General features: G+C 51.0%; 1 protein-coding gene across 5 annotated transcripts in view; it reads right to left on the bottom strand.

Moving 5' to 3' along the window:
- KCNQ3 (potassium voltage-gated channel subfamily Q member 3) overlaps positions 1-15,040 on the bottom strand; it is a 306,090-nt gene that overhangs the window by 47,884 nt on the left and 243,166 nt on the right. For all 5 annotated transcript variants that reach the window (XM_021088897.2, XM_085021637.1, XM_085021640.1 and 2 more), the window contains 3 exons: positions 10,711-10,801; positions 8,546-8,672; positions 3,686-3,858 (listed from right to left, as the gene is read on the bottom strand). In XM_021088897.2, coding sequence (XP_020944556.2) covers positions 3,686-3,858; positions 8,546-8,672; positions 10,711-10,801 — 391 coding nt within the window. The remainder of the gene's footprint in view (positions 1-3,685; positions 3,859-8,545; positions 8,673-10,710; positions 10,802-15,040) is intronic.

Here is a 15,040-nt window from a genome sequence, read left to right as displayed (position 1 = left end):
CCTAAACACACTGCCTGCCCCAGGAATGGAGGCCAGCCCTGGGCTGCTCTGCCCCTTAGGGACAGTGAAGGCTAAGCGCTGGTCTACTGGGGACTTTTGGGAGAAAGGATGGGATACAGAGCTTGCCAAGCAATTTCTTCTTTCTTACCACAGAGGCAGGATTTTATTTTTTTGTTTTTTTTTGGTCTTTTTAGGGCCGCACCTGCAGCATATGGAGGTTCCCCAGGCTAGGGGTTGAATGGGAGCTGTAGCTGCTGGCCTACACTACAGCCACAGCAATGCAGGATCCTTAACCCACTGAGCGAGGCCAGGGATCGAACTCGAATCCCCATGGATGCTAGGCAGGTTTATTAACTGCTGAGCCATGATGGGAACTCCCAGGGGTGGGATTTTTGTCTTGAGGTTCCACCTGCCTGGCCTCAGTCGTGGGGTCTGGCAGTGGCTCGGGCCATCATTTCCCAGGGATCACATGGCGAACACCCAACTGTTGTCTAGTCTAATCTGAAGGGACACAGGACAAGAACCTCAACTGGCCATTTTTAGCCCTGATGCCCACCAGAGCCATGAATCAGCTCAGCTCCACAGACACAAGCAGGTGCTGCGAACACATCCTCTGATAAAACATAAAGAATGTTGGGCGGGGAAACAAATTCTCGAAAGAAAGCCTTGACCTCCCACAGCCTGTGACCAGAGGTGGCCCAGACGGGGGATAAAACTACATTCTCGGGTGAGAGACTTCAGGAGTTTTCCACTTGTGTGTCATCTCCTTTATATATTTATTGGTACTGTGTGTGAAGAAGCGCCTATTCAGAATCATACATTCTAGAATGATAAGTGAGCACGTATTACTCACCAGGCACTTACATGTACCTTTTCTCATGTGAGCAGCTGGAGGGACTCACATGTTAACTGCTGAGGATGCTCGTATAGAAACAGCAAGATGCCTGAGGTCTTACGGCTGGAAGGAAGGCAGCAGAGTTGAAATCTACACGGAGCTGCGGTCTGGCTCCAAAGCTCCTATTTATTCCACAGTGAGATACGAGCAAATCTGGGTGTACATGTGAGCCAGGAGAGCCCAGGAGTTGCAGGGGTCGGGGGAGGGGCGTTCTGGGGTTGCTGGAGTGAGGCTGGCATAGTGCGGTTAACACTGAGCAGGAGAACCTGGCCCCAGGCTTCTTCCAAGTGCGGTTCCCCTGAAGCAGAGCCTAAGACAGAGATTTAATTTTGTGGGATTATTGAAGGAGGGTGTCCAGAGAGTGAGACAGGGCAGGAGAAAGAACTGAGCAAGGATGGGGTCTCTGCTGGAGCCTCCTTCAGCCTGATCCCATGGGGAGCTCTGGAACATGAACTGCACCGCAGGACTGATCCCAACGCAAGCAAGGGACCTGTGTCAACCAGTCACTGGCTGCGGGCTTCCCTGATGCAGGGGGAGGAGAATGAGGACCAGATAAGCTCCTGGACAAGGCAGAGCTTCTGCATTTCTCCAGATAAAGGGAGCGCTGGGAATATTAGCAGCCGCATCTCACAGCAGCCAAGGGCTGAGGCGCTTCCTCCCCGTAAAGGAGGCCTGGGCAGGGCACCAGCTGTGTCTACTGCACCCAAGGTTGGCACGAAAGATGCTCTCTTAGCAACCAAGGCAGCTTTGACTTTATCCCCTGAAGAACCACCCTCCCTTCCCCTAGCCAGGGCTCTTTGGCCCTGACTTCTTCTGCGCTGGCCTCTGAGGGGTTTTTCCTGCCTGAGCTGAGACACAGAGGTTTTTCTTCATTTCACCAGGGTCCTGCCAAGGCAGGGATGTTAGAACAAAGTGGTGCCAAAGGTTTCGGCTGACGTCGGGGGAGAAGGAGAGGCAGCACGGCCTCTGCCTGCCTGGGTCCACACCTGCTCAAGCACAAGGGACTCTGGGATGGCATGGACCAAGTCCCACACATGCAAGCCTCCATCCCCCTTGCAGAAGTAAGGGCCACAGGGACTTGCAGCAAACCACTGAACGCAGGCGACGAAGCCAGACTGCCCGGACTGTGACCCAGGGCTGCTCAGGACCTTTTTTCCTATCTGCTTCCTTACCACTGGGATGGAGTAAGAACAGTGCCCGACACCTGGGGCCAGCTTATCTGTATCAAATACTAAACTCTAGGCACTCTGCTTCTGGGAAGTAGTAACAACGGCTGGAGTTCCCTTGTGGGGAGTGGGTTAAGGATTCAGTGTTGTCACTGCAGTGGCTTGGGTTGCTGCTGTGTTGCAGGTTCCGTCCCTAGTCCAGGAACTTCCCAGTATGGCCCCCCAAAGAGGAACAATAGAAACTGAAGCATTTCTATGAACCGAGTGTATTCTAAGTGCTTTTTACCCTACAAGGTGTAAAAAGTGCATCCTCATTCCCAATTTGTGAATGCAGGAATGAAGATCCAGAGAGGTCACAGGAAGTGCCGTCACACCAGCAGAGTGTGGGTTCAAACTAGTCTGCATGACTCTTTCCCGTCCCACGCTACTGTGCATTAGCTCCTTTCATCTTCTCCACCATCCAGTGGTACAGGCATTATCCCAGCCCTGTTTTAAGAATGAGGAGACGGGAGCTCCTGTCGTGGCGCAGTGGTTAATGAATCCGACTAGGAACCATGAGGTTGAGGGTTTGATCCCTGCCCTTGCTCAGTGGGTTAAGGATCCAGCGTTGCCGTGAGCTGTGGTGTAGGTTGTAGACACAGCTCGGATCCCTCGTTGCTGTGGCTCTGGCGTAGGTTGGTGGCTACAGCTCTGATCCGACCCTAGCCTGGGAACCTCCATATGCTGCGGGAGTGGCCCCAGAAAAGGCAAAAAGAAAAAAAAAAAGAATGAGGAGGCGGAGATCAAAGAGGGTTGAGTAACTTGGCCAAAGTAGTTGGCATATGGTGGAGCTGAGACCTGAGCCCAGGTCTACCTGTGCCTGTTTGCTTCAGCACACCTGCATGCACCTCTCCTTATCTTCCTGCTGCTCCTCCTCACCACCACCATCATCACCATCATCACCATCACCTTCATCCCATCATCACCATCATCACCATCACTATCATCATTACCATCACCTTCATCATCACCATTATCACCATCACCATCATCACCATTATCACCATCACCACCATTGTCATCATCACCATCACCATCATCACCATCACCTTCATCACCATCATCACCATCACCATTATCACCATCACCATCATTGTCGTCATCACCTTCACCATCACCATCACCACCATCACCATCATCACCATCACCTTCATCACCATCATCACCATCACCATTATCACCATCACCATCATTGTCGTCATCACCTTCACCATCACCATCACCACCATCACCATCATCACCATCACCTTCATCATCACCATCATCACCATCACCATTATCACCATCACCATCATTGTCGTCATCACCATCATCATCACCATCACCTTCATCATCACCATCACCACCATCACCATCACCTTCATCATCACCATTATCACCAACACCATCATCACCATTATCACCATCACCATCATTGTTGTCATCACCATCACCACCATCATCACCATCACCATCAGCATCAACATTATCATCAGTGGTGGCAGGGAAACCACCCTCTGGGTGGGCTGTTAGGGAGGGGATGTCACCCATGGGCACAGGTGGGTGAGAAGCCTGCGTGGTCCAGAAGCTTCCCTGTGGCACTCACTTTGCTGTGGGCACAGATGGCCGAGCCCAGGAGCTTCCAGGTGCCACCCCTCCGGTCCATGCGTAGCATCCGCAGGATCTGCAGGAAGCGCAGGCTCCGCAGGGACGTGGCCAGGACATTGCCCTGGTTTCCCACGGCAACCACCGGCACAGAAGCGATCAGCACGAAGATGTCTGGGAAGGAGGACAGAGGGGGAGGAGGGGAAGGAGGAAAGACGGTCAGGCCAAGGCACGGAGCCCTCACAGGCCTTGTTGGCGGCAGCTGGACACACGCTGAGCATTGCTATGTTAAATCGGGACAGTCGCTGTGCAGGATATGTGTTCTCCCGTGACAGGGGAGGAGACAGGCTCTGAGCACAGCTATGCGGCCAGATGTGGCTGAGCTGGGAATGGAGGCAGGAGGCTTGCCAGACTCCAATGCTCACCCTAAATCCCAGGGAAGGGATGCCCCAAGGCCCTCCAGGGGTGGCACACAGAGGGCCAGGGTCCCTCTCTGGCTGAGAGGGGATCAGGGCTGTGCAGGTGGGAGAGGTGAAGCCTGAAACTCAGATGCTATTTTACTGTGGGTTTCTCCTGGAAGCGGCACCTGAGACTGGGTGACTGTGGGGGGATATAACTTCTCAGGAAGCCAGGGGTGTGGTCAAGGCCAGGCTGCTGCTGGAGCATCTGAGCTCGAGGCAGAAGACCTCCCATGATCATCCCTCTGAAAGATGGCAGCTCGGACACCTGTTCACTGGCTCCTATCCCCTGTGAGTGTTGGGGACTCTTAACACCCCCATGCTTCCAAGCTGCAGTGCCCAGTGACCTTCCTCAGCTTCAGAGACGGCCCTGGGCTAGACTGTAGGAAAACACGAAGCCCACCCAGAAGTGGGATGCTGGCGTCAGGAGGTGACCTAGAGATATCTACCAGAGCTGTGACTGAAGCGAGACCAAGAGGATGAGCCACTTCTGAATGGGCCAAGCTGGCTCCTCAAGTTAAGTGGCCGAGGATGAAAAAGAAGGCCCTGGTCTCTTCCTTATTCCCTCCCAGGCCCTTGCCCTAACCCTGACAACTCCTGGATCTGCTAACTCCTCATGGTACTGCAGCAGAGGCTAGCAAGTAAAAAGCATCCCATGATCAAATAAATTTGAAAAAAAAATCCAACTAAACAGATTTTGCAGGACCTCTCAGAGCCTTTAATATGCTAATATACCCTGTGGCCATGAACTCTATCCATGAAGTAAAGCCTTACCCAAAAGATATAAACCATGTAACTGGGTTTTATTTTTGGTTTGTTGGTTGGTTTTCTTGGGTTGTTTTTGTTTATTTGCAAGAGTATCAGGGTTCCAAGAAACACACTTGAAAGAATATGGATCCATTGGGCAAAGACAACCCTTTGTGACGGGCCCTTGGGAACTGTCTAGAAGCTTGTGTGGTTTGCTGAGCCCACAGCTTTCTCTCACACCTCCATACCTGTGTTTGTGCTGGCCCCTCAGCTTGGCCTAGGCTCTGTAGTCCATGCCAGGTATGTTTACCCCCCAAAACTGGCATCCTTTCTACCATGTCAAAGTGTTTCCCAGATGTGCCTGAACTTTGGGCAACACTAGGGGTCAGACATCCAGACACCAATAGGTTTGTCTGCTTGGCCAGGCTTCTCAGTCTATCTGTGCAAAGGTATCCATTTATAAGGTTTGTAGAAAAAAAACCAAACCAAACCAATCCTAGATCTGGGTAAATGTGACTTAAGCCTATGACACTCTGATAGGACAGTGAATTCTGGACCCATCCACATCAAAAAGGGCGGGGTCTGAGGCTGCCTTGAAGATGGGGGCTGGGAGATTTGTGGACACCATGACAGGCCTTTTGTCAAACACACAGACAAAAGCCACATTTCCCGCAAGGACCACGTTCTGGAGGAAGGTGAGATGAGTAGATCAGAAAATGTAGCAACATCAGCACAGAAGTCCTCAAAGATAGGGGAAATTTTTTTAAGGGCCGTACCCCTGGCATACGGAAGTTCCCAGGCTAGCAGTCTAATTGGAGCCGCAGCTGCTGCCTACACCACAGCCACAGCAACACAGGATCTGAGCCGCATCTGCAACCTACACCACCGCTCACGGCAATGCCAGATCCTTAACCCACTTCGAGAGGCCAGGGATCGAACCTGTGTCCTCATGGATGCTAGTCAGGTTCGTTACCACTGAGCCACGATGGGAACTCCAAAGATGGTGTATTCGAGGCCCGGCCTCGTCGCTCTGGGAAGGCCAGCAGGGGAACGTGGCCTGCAGCTCTGCCACAATCCTGGAGCAGTGGCAACCGTTCCATGGGGTACACTCCTGTTCTAAGGGGGCCCAGGCTCCTTATGCCAGGACGTTCCCTGACTGGGCAGGAAGCTCTGATGTGGGGCACCATCCATCACAAAGTCACCGGGGGAGTTCCCGTCGTGGCGCAGTGGTTAACGAACCTGTCTAGCATCCATGAGGACGCAGGTTCGATCCCTGCCTTGCTCAGTGGGTTAACGATCCGGCGTTGCCGTGAGCTGTGGTGTAGGTTGCAGACGCAGCTCGGATCCAGCGTTGCTGTGGCTCTGGCGTAGGCTGGTGGCTACAGCTCCGATTCGACCCCTAGCCTGGGAACCTCCATATGCCGCGGGAGCGGCCCAAGAAATAGCAACAACAACAACAACAAAAGACCAAAAAGACAAAAAACAAACAAACAAACAAACAAAAAAAAAACCAAAGTCACCGGGAAGGTTGGGGATTGCCATGGACTGAAGGTTGATGCCCTTTCAGATTCATATGTTGAGTCCTAACCCCAGTGTCATGGTAGTAGGGGGTATGGCCTCTGGGGGTGATTAGGTCATGAGGGGTGGAGCCCCCCTCACGAATGGGATCATAAAAGACCCCAGAGAGCACCCTCACTCCATCTGCCATGTGAGGACACAGCAAGGTGACAGCCTTCAGAATCTGACCCTGTTGGCACCCCAGGCTCAGGCTTCCAGCCTCTGGAACTATGAGAAATAAATTTCTGTTATTCATAAGCTACCCTGTCTGTGGCATTTGGTTATAGCAGCTTGAACTAGACTAACATGGGTAGATAGAGAAGGAGAACAAAGGAAGAAAAAATATGAAAAAATATCAGTAACTAGGAAGTCCTCCAAGATTGCATGTGTGCACGAGTGTACACACACACACATACACACCCCACTTGCATTCAAAATTCTGAACAATAAACCAAACCCTCAGACTTCCAGCCTCAGCAGCAGATGGGAGGAAGGAACAGAGGTTTCCAATGACAGGGTGGGGGGTACGGGCCCTCCGTGTGAAGCAACCTGCAAACACAGCTGCACAGCCCCCGGAGCATGGAGAGAAGCTGGCCCCTAGGACAGAGCAGGGGTCCAGCTCTCCCTCCCTGGGCTGGCCATCTGCACTCCAGAGTCACTGTCCTGGGGTTGCTTTTCCAAAGGGCAGTGAGGAATAGCAGCAGGTCAGAGGAGAAGGGTCTATGATGCTGAGAAATGGGATGCAAAATGGAATTGAAGCCTCTAAGTCCATCCTTTCTGATGTAAGGAGACTCTGCTGGGGTCGAGAGGAGGAGGAGAGTGGCTGAACTCAAATATCTGAAGAGAGTCAGGGAGTTAAGATGGAATGAATACCCATGAGAGATGGTGAGCATCCCATGACGAGAGAGATGCAAGCGGAGTCTGGGGAACCACTTAAAGGCTGCTGCGAAGGGGGCTGGAGCATCAGACAGGGGAGCATGTTCAACTAAATGCTTTCGAAGGGTTTCCAGCTCTGATATTCTGGATCCTCCAACTATAACCATCCCTGAATTTGAAGTGCCAAGGCTAACTGCCACTGCAGGCAGATTTTGTCTTGTTTCTTTCTTTTTTTTTTTTTTTGTCTTTTTGCTATTTCTTGGGCCACTCCCGTGGCACATGTAGGTTCCCAGGCTAGGGGTCCAGTCAGAGTTATAGCTGCCAGCCTACGCCAGAGCCACAGCAACGCGGGATCCGAGCCGCGCCTGCAACCTACACCACAGCTCACGGCAACGCCGGATCGTTAACCCACTGAGCAAGGGCAGGGACCGAACCCGCAACCTCATGGTTCCTAGTCAGATTCGTTAACCACTGCGCCACGATGGGAACTCCAATTTTGTCTTGTTTCTGAATGAGTTTAGTAGGATCTTCAGACAGAAAGATAAGGATCTATCCTGCACCAATAGGAGGACGTGAGAGCTTCCACCTTCTCTGCTATCCGCATGCCTACACCTTGATGGAGGGGTCACAGTGACACCAAAGCAACTTTTGGGTCAGGACGAAGCAACATGGTGGCGAGGGAGGACACAGGTGCCAGATGCTTCCAGACCCATGTGTTACAACGGACTCTGCTGCTCACACTCCATGCGACTGGAAAGCAACTCAGCTCCATGAGCCTCAGTTCCCACCTCTGTACAATGGACAGGGTCCTACAGAGGTCATTGTCAACCAGTAACGGTGTCATGCCATCCACTGCCGTCGCAGCCCGTCTGGAACTGTCCGGGCAAGGTTGGCCGTCACAATGACTGGGGTGTTACTAGTCCGGGGACTGAGGGATGCTCAACATCTGGTAAGAAGCTCCTTCATCACCCAGAGGCCAAAAGAGCCCCCCACCCCCATGAAGAATCTTGCCCTGTGGCGTCATTGCAGGGAAAAGCCACCGAGGCAGGAATTCAGCACCCCGAAGACAGAAGGGAGGGTCAGAGGCTGGGCTGCGCCCCCACCCCCCCAGGGCTGCATGCTTTCCCAGAAGCATCGTGTCTGCTTAACATTGCCTCTGGGAAATAACGTACCACAAAAAAAAAAGGGGACGAGGCACCCCTGGGCTGGGGGTCAGGACTTACCCAACATGCACAAGGGCTTCCTGGCAAACTTCAGTCGTCCCCGCCAGCCTTTGTATCGGCAGCAACATCCGGCAGCCCAGATCCTCAAAGCAAACTCGGCTCCGAAGATGAAAATAGCAAATGTTTCCTGCGTTGAAGAACATATGCAGAGACACTGATTAACCGGGTCCCACTTGTCTGGAACTGGCGGTTTCCGTTCTGAAGTTCTGACGAGCTGGACTCCTGGTGTTGCTGTGTTGGTGGAGGGGGGGACGGGGAGAGTAGAAAAGCAGGCTGATCACCTCCTTCATTCTGATGTGCTAACTGTCCCTAACATTAAACCTGGCCAGGCGTTACCTGTCCTTTTTTTCTGATTTTGTTCTAATGGATTTTTGTTAAAAAAAAAAAAAAAAAACAACATCCAAAACACTGCCTTTGATGTGCTAAAAGCCCCTGAGAAGGGCAGTTGGGTTGAAAGGAGAGGAATCAATGAAATTGTCTGCCCAGGGTCCAGGCCCTGGTGTGGCTAATTGTGGCCGATGGTCACTGAGCACAGCCCTTGGGCCAGGCACCACTGGACGTGTTTCATATTGTGACCTTCATCTTATATATTGAGAAACCAACACCAGGCAGGGAGCAGCTAAACAAATGTCTCAAGGCCAAGAAATGGCAAAGAGGTGATGCTAGTCGGGTGATCAGGCTCAGAGCCTTGCCCACCAGCGCCTTGCTCTGCTGCCTCCCGGACACTGGGTCTGCTCCCTCTCTCAAGTCTCCCTTGTTGTTTGCTGTTGTTGTTGATTTGTTTTTTGTTTGGGTTTTCTATTCTTTTTTTTTTGATCATGGTGTGCAGCGGCTTGTTGGATCTCAGTTCCCAGACCAGAGACTGAACCCAGGGCACAGCAATGAAAGCACTGAATCCTAACCACTAGACCACCAGGGAACTCCCACCTGCCTTCTTTGTTGATCAGACATAGATGCTGTTGACTCTCTGTTTGGTGACCTCCCTGGGAACCTAAGGGAGTTGCTGCACCACAGAAATCCTCAAAACCTGGTTCCTGGAGCTGGTGCCTTCCCAGGAGTTACCCGCTCAGCTCTCAGCTCCAGACGTGCCCTGTGGATTATAAACACCTGCCCTCAGAAGGAACCTGCTGATTCTGGCACCACAGATGGCAGCCTTAGTTTGGTGGGAGATAAAGGCTCTGCTATTTTGCTGTTGTTGTTGTTTTTTTACTGCTCCATCTTCAGCATATGGAAGTTCCTGGCCCAGGAGTTGAATCAGAGCTGCAGCTGCCAGCCTACTCCAGGCATCGAACCCACATCCTCAGAGAGTCAATATTGGGTCCTTAACCCTCTGAGCCACAATGGAACTCCAGTTCTCCAACTTCATGGACCTGAATTGGGGGGGCTTGCACCCCTTCCTTGTGCAGAGGGTGAGGCCTCCCCCTAAAGAGGTGCGTTGATCTGAATCCAGTGAGGCGTGGTCAATCAGAGAGCCAGGTGACCAGAGCCATTCAGGGCTGCAGAAGGAACCAGCCCTTCCCGGGGGCCTCCTCTTGGCCGGGTGCTGAGACTGCACCCAGCCCATCAGCAAGTGGTCCTGACCTTACATTTTCCCCAGTTTAGGTGAGGATGGGAGGAAGCAGAGTCAGGGGCATCCAGTAACGTGCCCAAGGATGCCAACTGCACTCTCTCCCCACCGCATCACAGGTACCACGTGGACTGGAGAGTGAAAACAGGCAGAGGCCCAGGAGGGAGGACGTGGGGTTTTCATGTAGAAATGGGATTTGCTACTTGGCCTTGAAGGAAGAGACCTCAGGGTTTAGGGAGACAGAGGCAAAGTTTAGAATGAAAGATGCCTTTGTGTTAACATCACAGGGGGAGAAAGCTGTGTTTCATCCTTTTGCCAATGGGCATTGGTTTTGGCGTTGGCCTGGTTCACGCTCCCTTCTCAATAATCTGGAATGAGCCATGCTGCTCCCCACCCGACCTGTGCCCAGGAGACCTCATCCACTGATCCGCCGTGGCTTCCTCTTGGATCTGGCCTTGGCCGGAGACTCCGGGAAGCCAAAACCACTTGGGGAGAACTGCACCCACGGGCCTCCTTGTCTTCACTGTGGAGCCCCCCACCCCCACCCCCAGAGCATCCACCCCAGATGCCCGGCACCATGGCAGGTGCCCCATCTCACCAGCAACAGAAGCCAGTCTCCCGAAACAGTCTCGTACTCCCTGAAGGTAGTCAGCACGGCCAGAACCAAGCACCCCAGGACAATCAGGAACCTAGAGAGGAAGGAAGAAGGAAGCTAAGCAGCGTCCAGTCTTGGACTGCGCCACGACTAGACTGGGAAGGTCTCAGCCAGGAGGAGGCTGTGACCCCCATCGGACCCTGGTATGTGCTTTCCACACTATCCCATGCGAGCCCATGACACACCTGTAAGGCAGGCAGGGATCACTGCTCCAGTGAAAGGAAACAGGGCTGAGAGAGGTTAAGCGATGTGCAGAACTTTACCCGCTGGTTAGTGCAAATAGTGAGAATTTGAACTAGAGCATCTGGTCCCAGCTCTGGAGGGTTGGAGATGCCTTGAAAACCCAGTGACCACAAGCTTTGGTAAATCAACGGGAACAGGAATACATTAATAACATGTCCCACACATATAGGACTATGATCTTCAAATTTATGAAAACATTCTTAGTAGAAAGATTCCTCCAAAGACTGATAAATGCAATGAAGGCCTCTGTCGCCATAGCTTTGTATTATTATTATTATTATCATTATTATTATTTACAGTCATTAGTTATAAAGGAAATAATCTCTTTCAATTGGGGCAGGGGCTCAGAACTGCTTTGGAAATTACCAAGTGTGTCTCAGGCTAGAAAGAATAGGAATCACCTCACTGAATGATGCAGAATGTCGGCCATTGAAAAGCCATTGAGAGGTCATCTGGTTTACGCCCCTGCCTCAGGCAGAAGAAGCTAATTGCAAACAATCCTTTGAGACGATTACAGATGCTCTGTGTTGGGGGGTGTTGGGTGGACGGAGGGAGAATGTGTGTGCTTCATTGTTTCAGCAAAGGTCAATGGTCTCCCTCACTCTCCGTGGAGAGTCTTTGGTTCAAGGGTTCCCTCGGTGTCTAAGAGGGAAATTGGGAGACAGGGTCCATGCCTGGTTCCACACACTCCAAGCTCTTCTGCTCTAATTAATCTAACTCTGTGCTCTTCTAGGTGCCAATCCATGGTTTTTTGGCTTGAGTAAATGGGTACCCACTTGTGCTTTCATCCATCCATCCATCCATACATCCATCCATCCACCCATCCATCCATCCATCCACCCATCCATCCATCCATCCACCAAATATTTATATGGCAGGCCTTGGGGGCTGCAGAGCTGGAATTCAGTGATGAAGAAGCTGGATCCGTCCTCCTGAGCTCACAGTCCAGACATATGGAAAGCAGTCTCTCGGTGTGATGGTGAGACCATGACATACGGAGGTTTGGAAATGTCTCTTCCTGGCCCTGGCTTGGACTAGAGTCCTGGACCCTACTCTTGGTGATCCTGATGACTTTTCTGATCAATGATCCTGCTGAGCTGCAGACATGAGTCTATGTTCCCCAATCTACCTTGGAACCCAAACAAGACTTTCCACTCCTTCCTTCCATCTTACGTTAAATTCAAAGCTGCTGACCCACCTCTGGAATCTGCCTACTCTGCATCCCGCGTCTTCTCAGGTGATGGGCATGACGACACTGACGATGACGTTGATGCCGATGGTAACATCATCAACACCCACCACCACCCTTTAGGGAGCACAGACCACCTGCCACTTTATAGCTTTCAGCTCACTTATCCTCACAACCACGTCTTAAGGTAGATATGATCATGCGCAGCTTAGCGATAAAGACATTTATCAGAAGGAATCATTACCATCAGGATAACTGTATTATCAGTAAAAAGACCACAAGTTCGGAGTCCAAAGACAGGGACTAGAGAGAGGGTCTGGTATGGGATCCTGAGAAGCTCGCTGAGTCTGGAAACCCCAGAGATCACATCCACAGAACAGGAATAAAGAATGTCCATCATGGAAACAACCCAAATGTCCATCGACAGATGATTGGATTCGGAAGCTGTGGTATATATACACAATGGAATACTACTCAGCCATAAAAAAGAATGACATAATGCCATTTGCAGCAACATGGATGGAACTACAGAATCTCATACTGAGTGAAATGAGCCAGAAAGACAAAGACAAATACCATATGATATCACTTATAACTGGAATCTAATATCCAGCACAAATGAACATCTCCTCAGAAAAGAAAATCATGGACTTGGAGAAGAGACTTGTGGCTGCCTGATGGGAGGGGGAGGGAGTGGGAGGGATCGGGAGCTTGGGCTTATCAGACACAACTTAGAATAGATTTACAAGGAGATCCTGCTGAATAGCATTGAGAACTATGTCTAGATACTCATGTTGCAACAGAACAAACGGTGGGGGAAAAATGTAATTGTAATGTATACATGTAAGGATAACCTGACCCCCTTGCTGTACAGTGGGAAAATAAAAAAAATTATAAAAAAAAAGAATGTCCATGAATCTTGGGGAGAGTCAATGAAGTGTGCGGATGGTGACCATGCTGTAAGGTGACCCCAAACGAGCCATGCCCTTGTGTGACCCCCATCCTTTACTGTAGGCAGAACCTTCGGCTTGGTTCTAAGAACAGATTGTGGCAGAAAGGATGGCATGTCACTCCAGAAAGGAGTGCAGCCCAGCCCACACCTTGATGGCTGCTTTGTGAGACACTACGTAAAAGGTCCAGTTAAGTCATGCCCAGACCCTTAACGCATGGAGACGGAGACATTTAACATGTGTTGTCATAAGCCACTACGTTAGCAGCAATGTGTTACACAGCAAGAGAAAACTAAGCATGTGGAGGGGAATCTATGCCAAGCGCATCCGATTTTTATAGAGTAAGGGAGCCCCTGTCCCTATTCTTCAGATGATGTCTGGGCAGCACTTGCTGGGTCTATGAGACTTGGCTTCTTATTCCCCTCTGCATCCCGGTGACTCTCCCACAGCCTGACTCTTACCAAGAACCCAGAGATGTTTAGAGAATAGATGAAAACAATTTCAGAATTGAGCCATTGCCCTGCGGCTGTAATAAAAGACCAGGAATAGAGGATGGGCTTGGAGAGACAGGCCCGTGATAGGATATACAGTGTTTTGCAGGCCAAGTAAACCTTAAGAGGGACATGACTTGTCAGGGGCCACCAAAACGCTAATCAGACTTCCAATCTAGAAGGCTGATCCCTCCCCCAGCAATGAGCTGCCTTGGAGCCCTGTTAACCTTCAGCAGTTACCTGCCATGGGACGGTCCTCCCCAACTTCCCTCTACCCCCTGCCCCAAACCATGACCCTATTCCTAAGGAGACGGCCTTCCCCCGACCCGGGAATACTGACTTAGCCCAAGAACAAGCCTGTACCAAAAATAGAAACTACCGTCTTTCTACATTACTAACTGCTCCCTTCGTGGCGGGGAGCCTGAGTTCTCTCTCAGCGCTCCTGGCCCATCTGTTGGTCGATAAAACTCGCTTGAAGTCTCAGTGCTCTGGCCTCCTGCCTCGTCTTTGATTTTCTGCTCTAACTGTGAAGAGTTTGGAAAGTCAGAAAGAGAAAGACAAAGACCATATGATATCACTTCAATGTGGAATCTAAAATATGGCACAAATGAACCTACCTACAAAACAGAAACAGACTCACGGACATCGAGAACCGATCTGTGGTTGCCAAGGGGGAGGGGGGAAGAAGTGCGATGGACTGGGAGTTAGGGGTTGGTAGGTGCAAACCCTTACATTTAGAACAGATAAGCAATGAGGTCTTGCCGTACAGCACAGAAACTATATCCAATCTCTTGGGACAGAACCTGATGGATGATAGTAACAGAAAAATAATACACACGCACACACACACACACACATATATGTATGACTGGGTCGCTCTGCTGTACAGCAGAAATTGACACAACACTGTAAATCAACCACACTCTTATTTCAAAAAATGTGGTCTTTATTCTACGGGAGATCTTAATCTCCACAACTATCCCTACCTTATATACAGCTATATCCATAGGCATATCTGTATCATCCATATGCATTCTACACCCCCATCCATATCTATGTCTACAGCTACCTCATAATCTATATCCCTACCGCCTGTATCGCTAAGGACTGCTCTCTGACACGACAGCAGTCAGGAGGCTGCTGTCATGGGCTGAACTGCAGAGATGGCAAAGGACCCCCTGAGAGAATCCCCCCAGAGGTCTCGGTAGGACTTGAGGCTAATGGGATGTGGGTGCCGAGCAAGAGGAGTATCTGGAGGGTCGTTGGGGGACGGGTGACAGGGTAAACAACGTGCTGTCACAGACATCAGGTGTCCGTGGGGAGCCGGCAAGACCGCAAAGGTAAACCAGGCTGCGGATTGGTTGGTTGAGATCTGAGTGGACATATTCCACAGGCTGATG

This window comes from Sus scrofa, chromosome 4 (genome assembly GCF_054392235.1).
Source record: "Sus scrofa isolate SSC_HxYL_T2T_F1_AM1 chromosome 4, Sscrofa_HxYL_maternal_Yorkshire_Landrace_v2.0, whole genome shotgun sequence".
Taxonomy (NCBI): Eukaryota; Metazoa; Chordata; class Mammalia; order Artiodactyla; family Suidae; genus Sus; species Sus scrofa.
The sequence above is the reverse complement of the archived record's forward strand: the minus strand, read 5'-3'. Positions and strand labels throughout refer to the sequence as shown.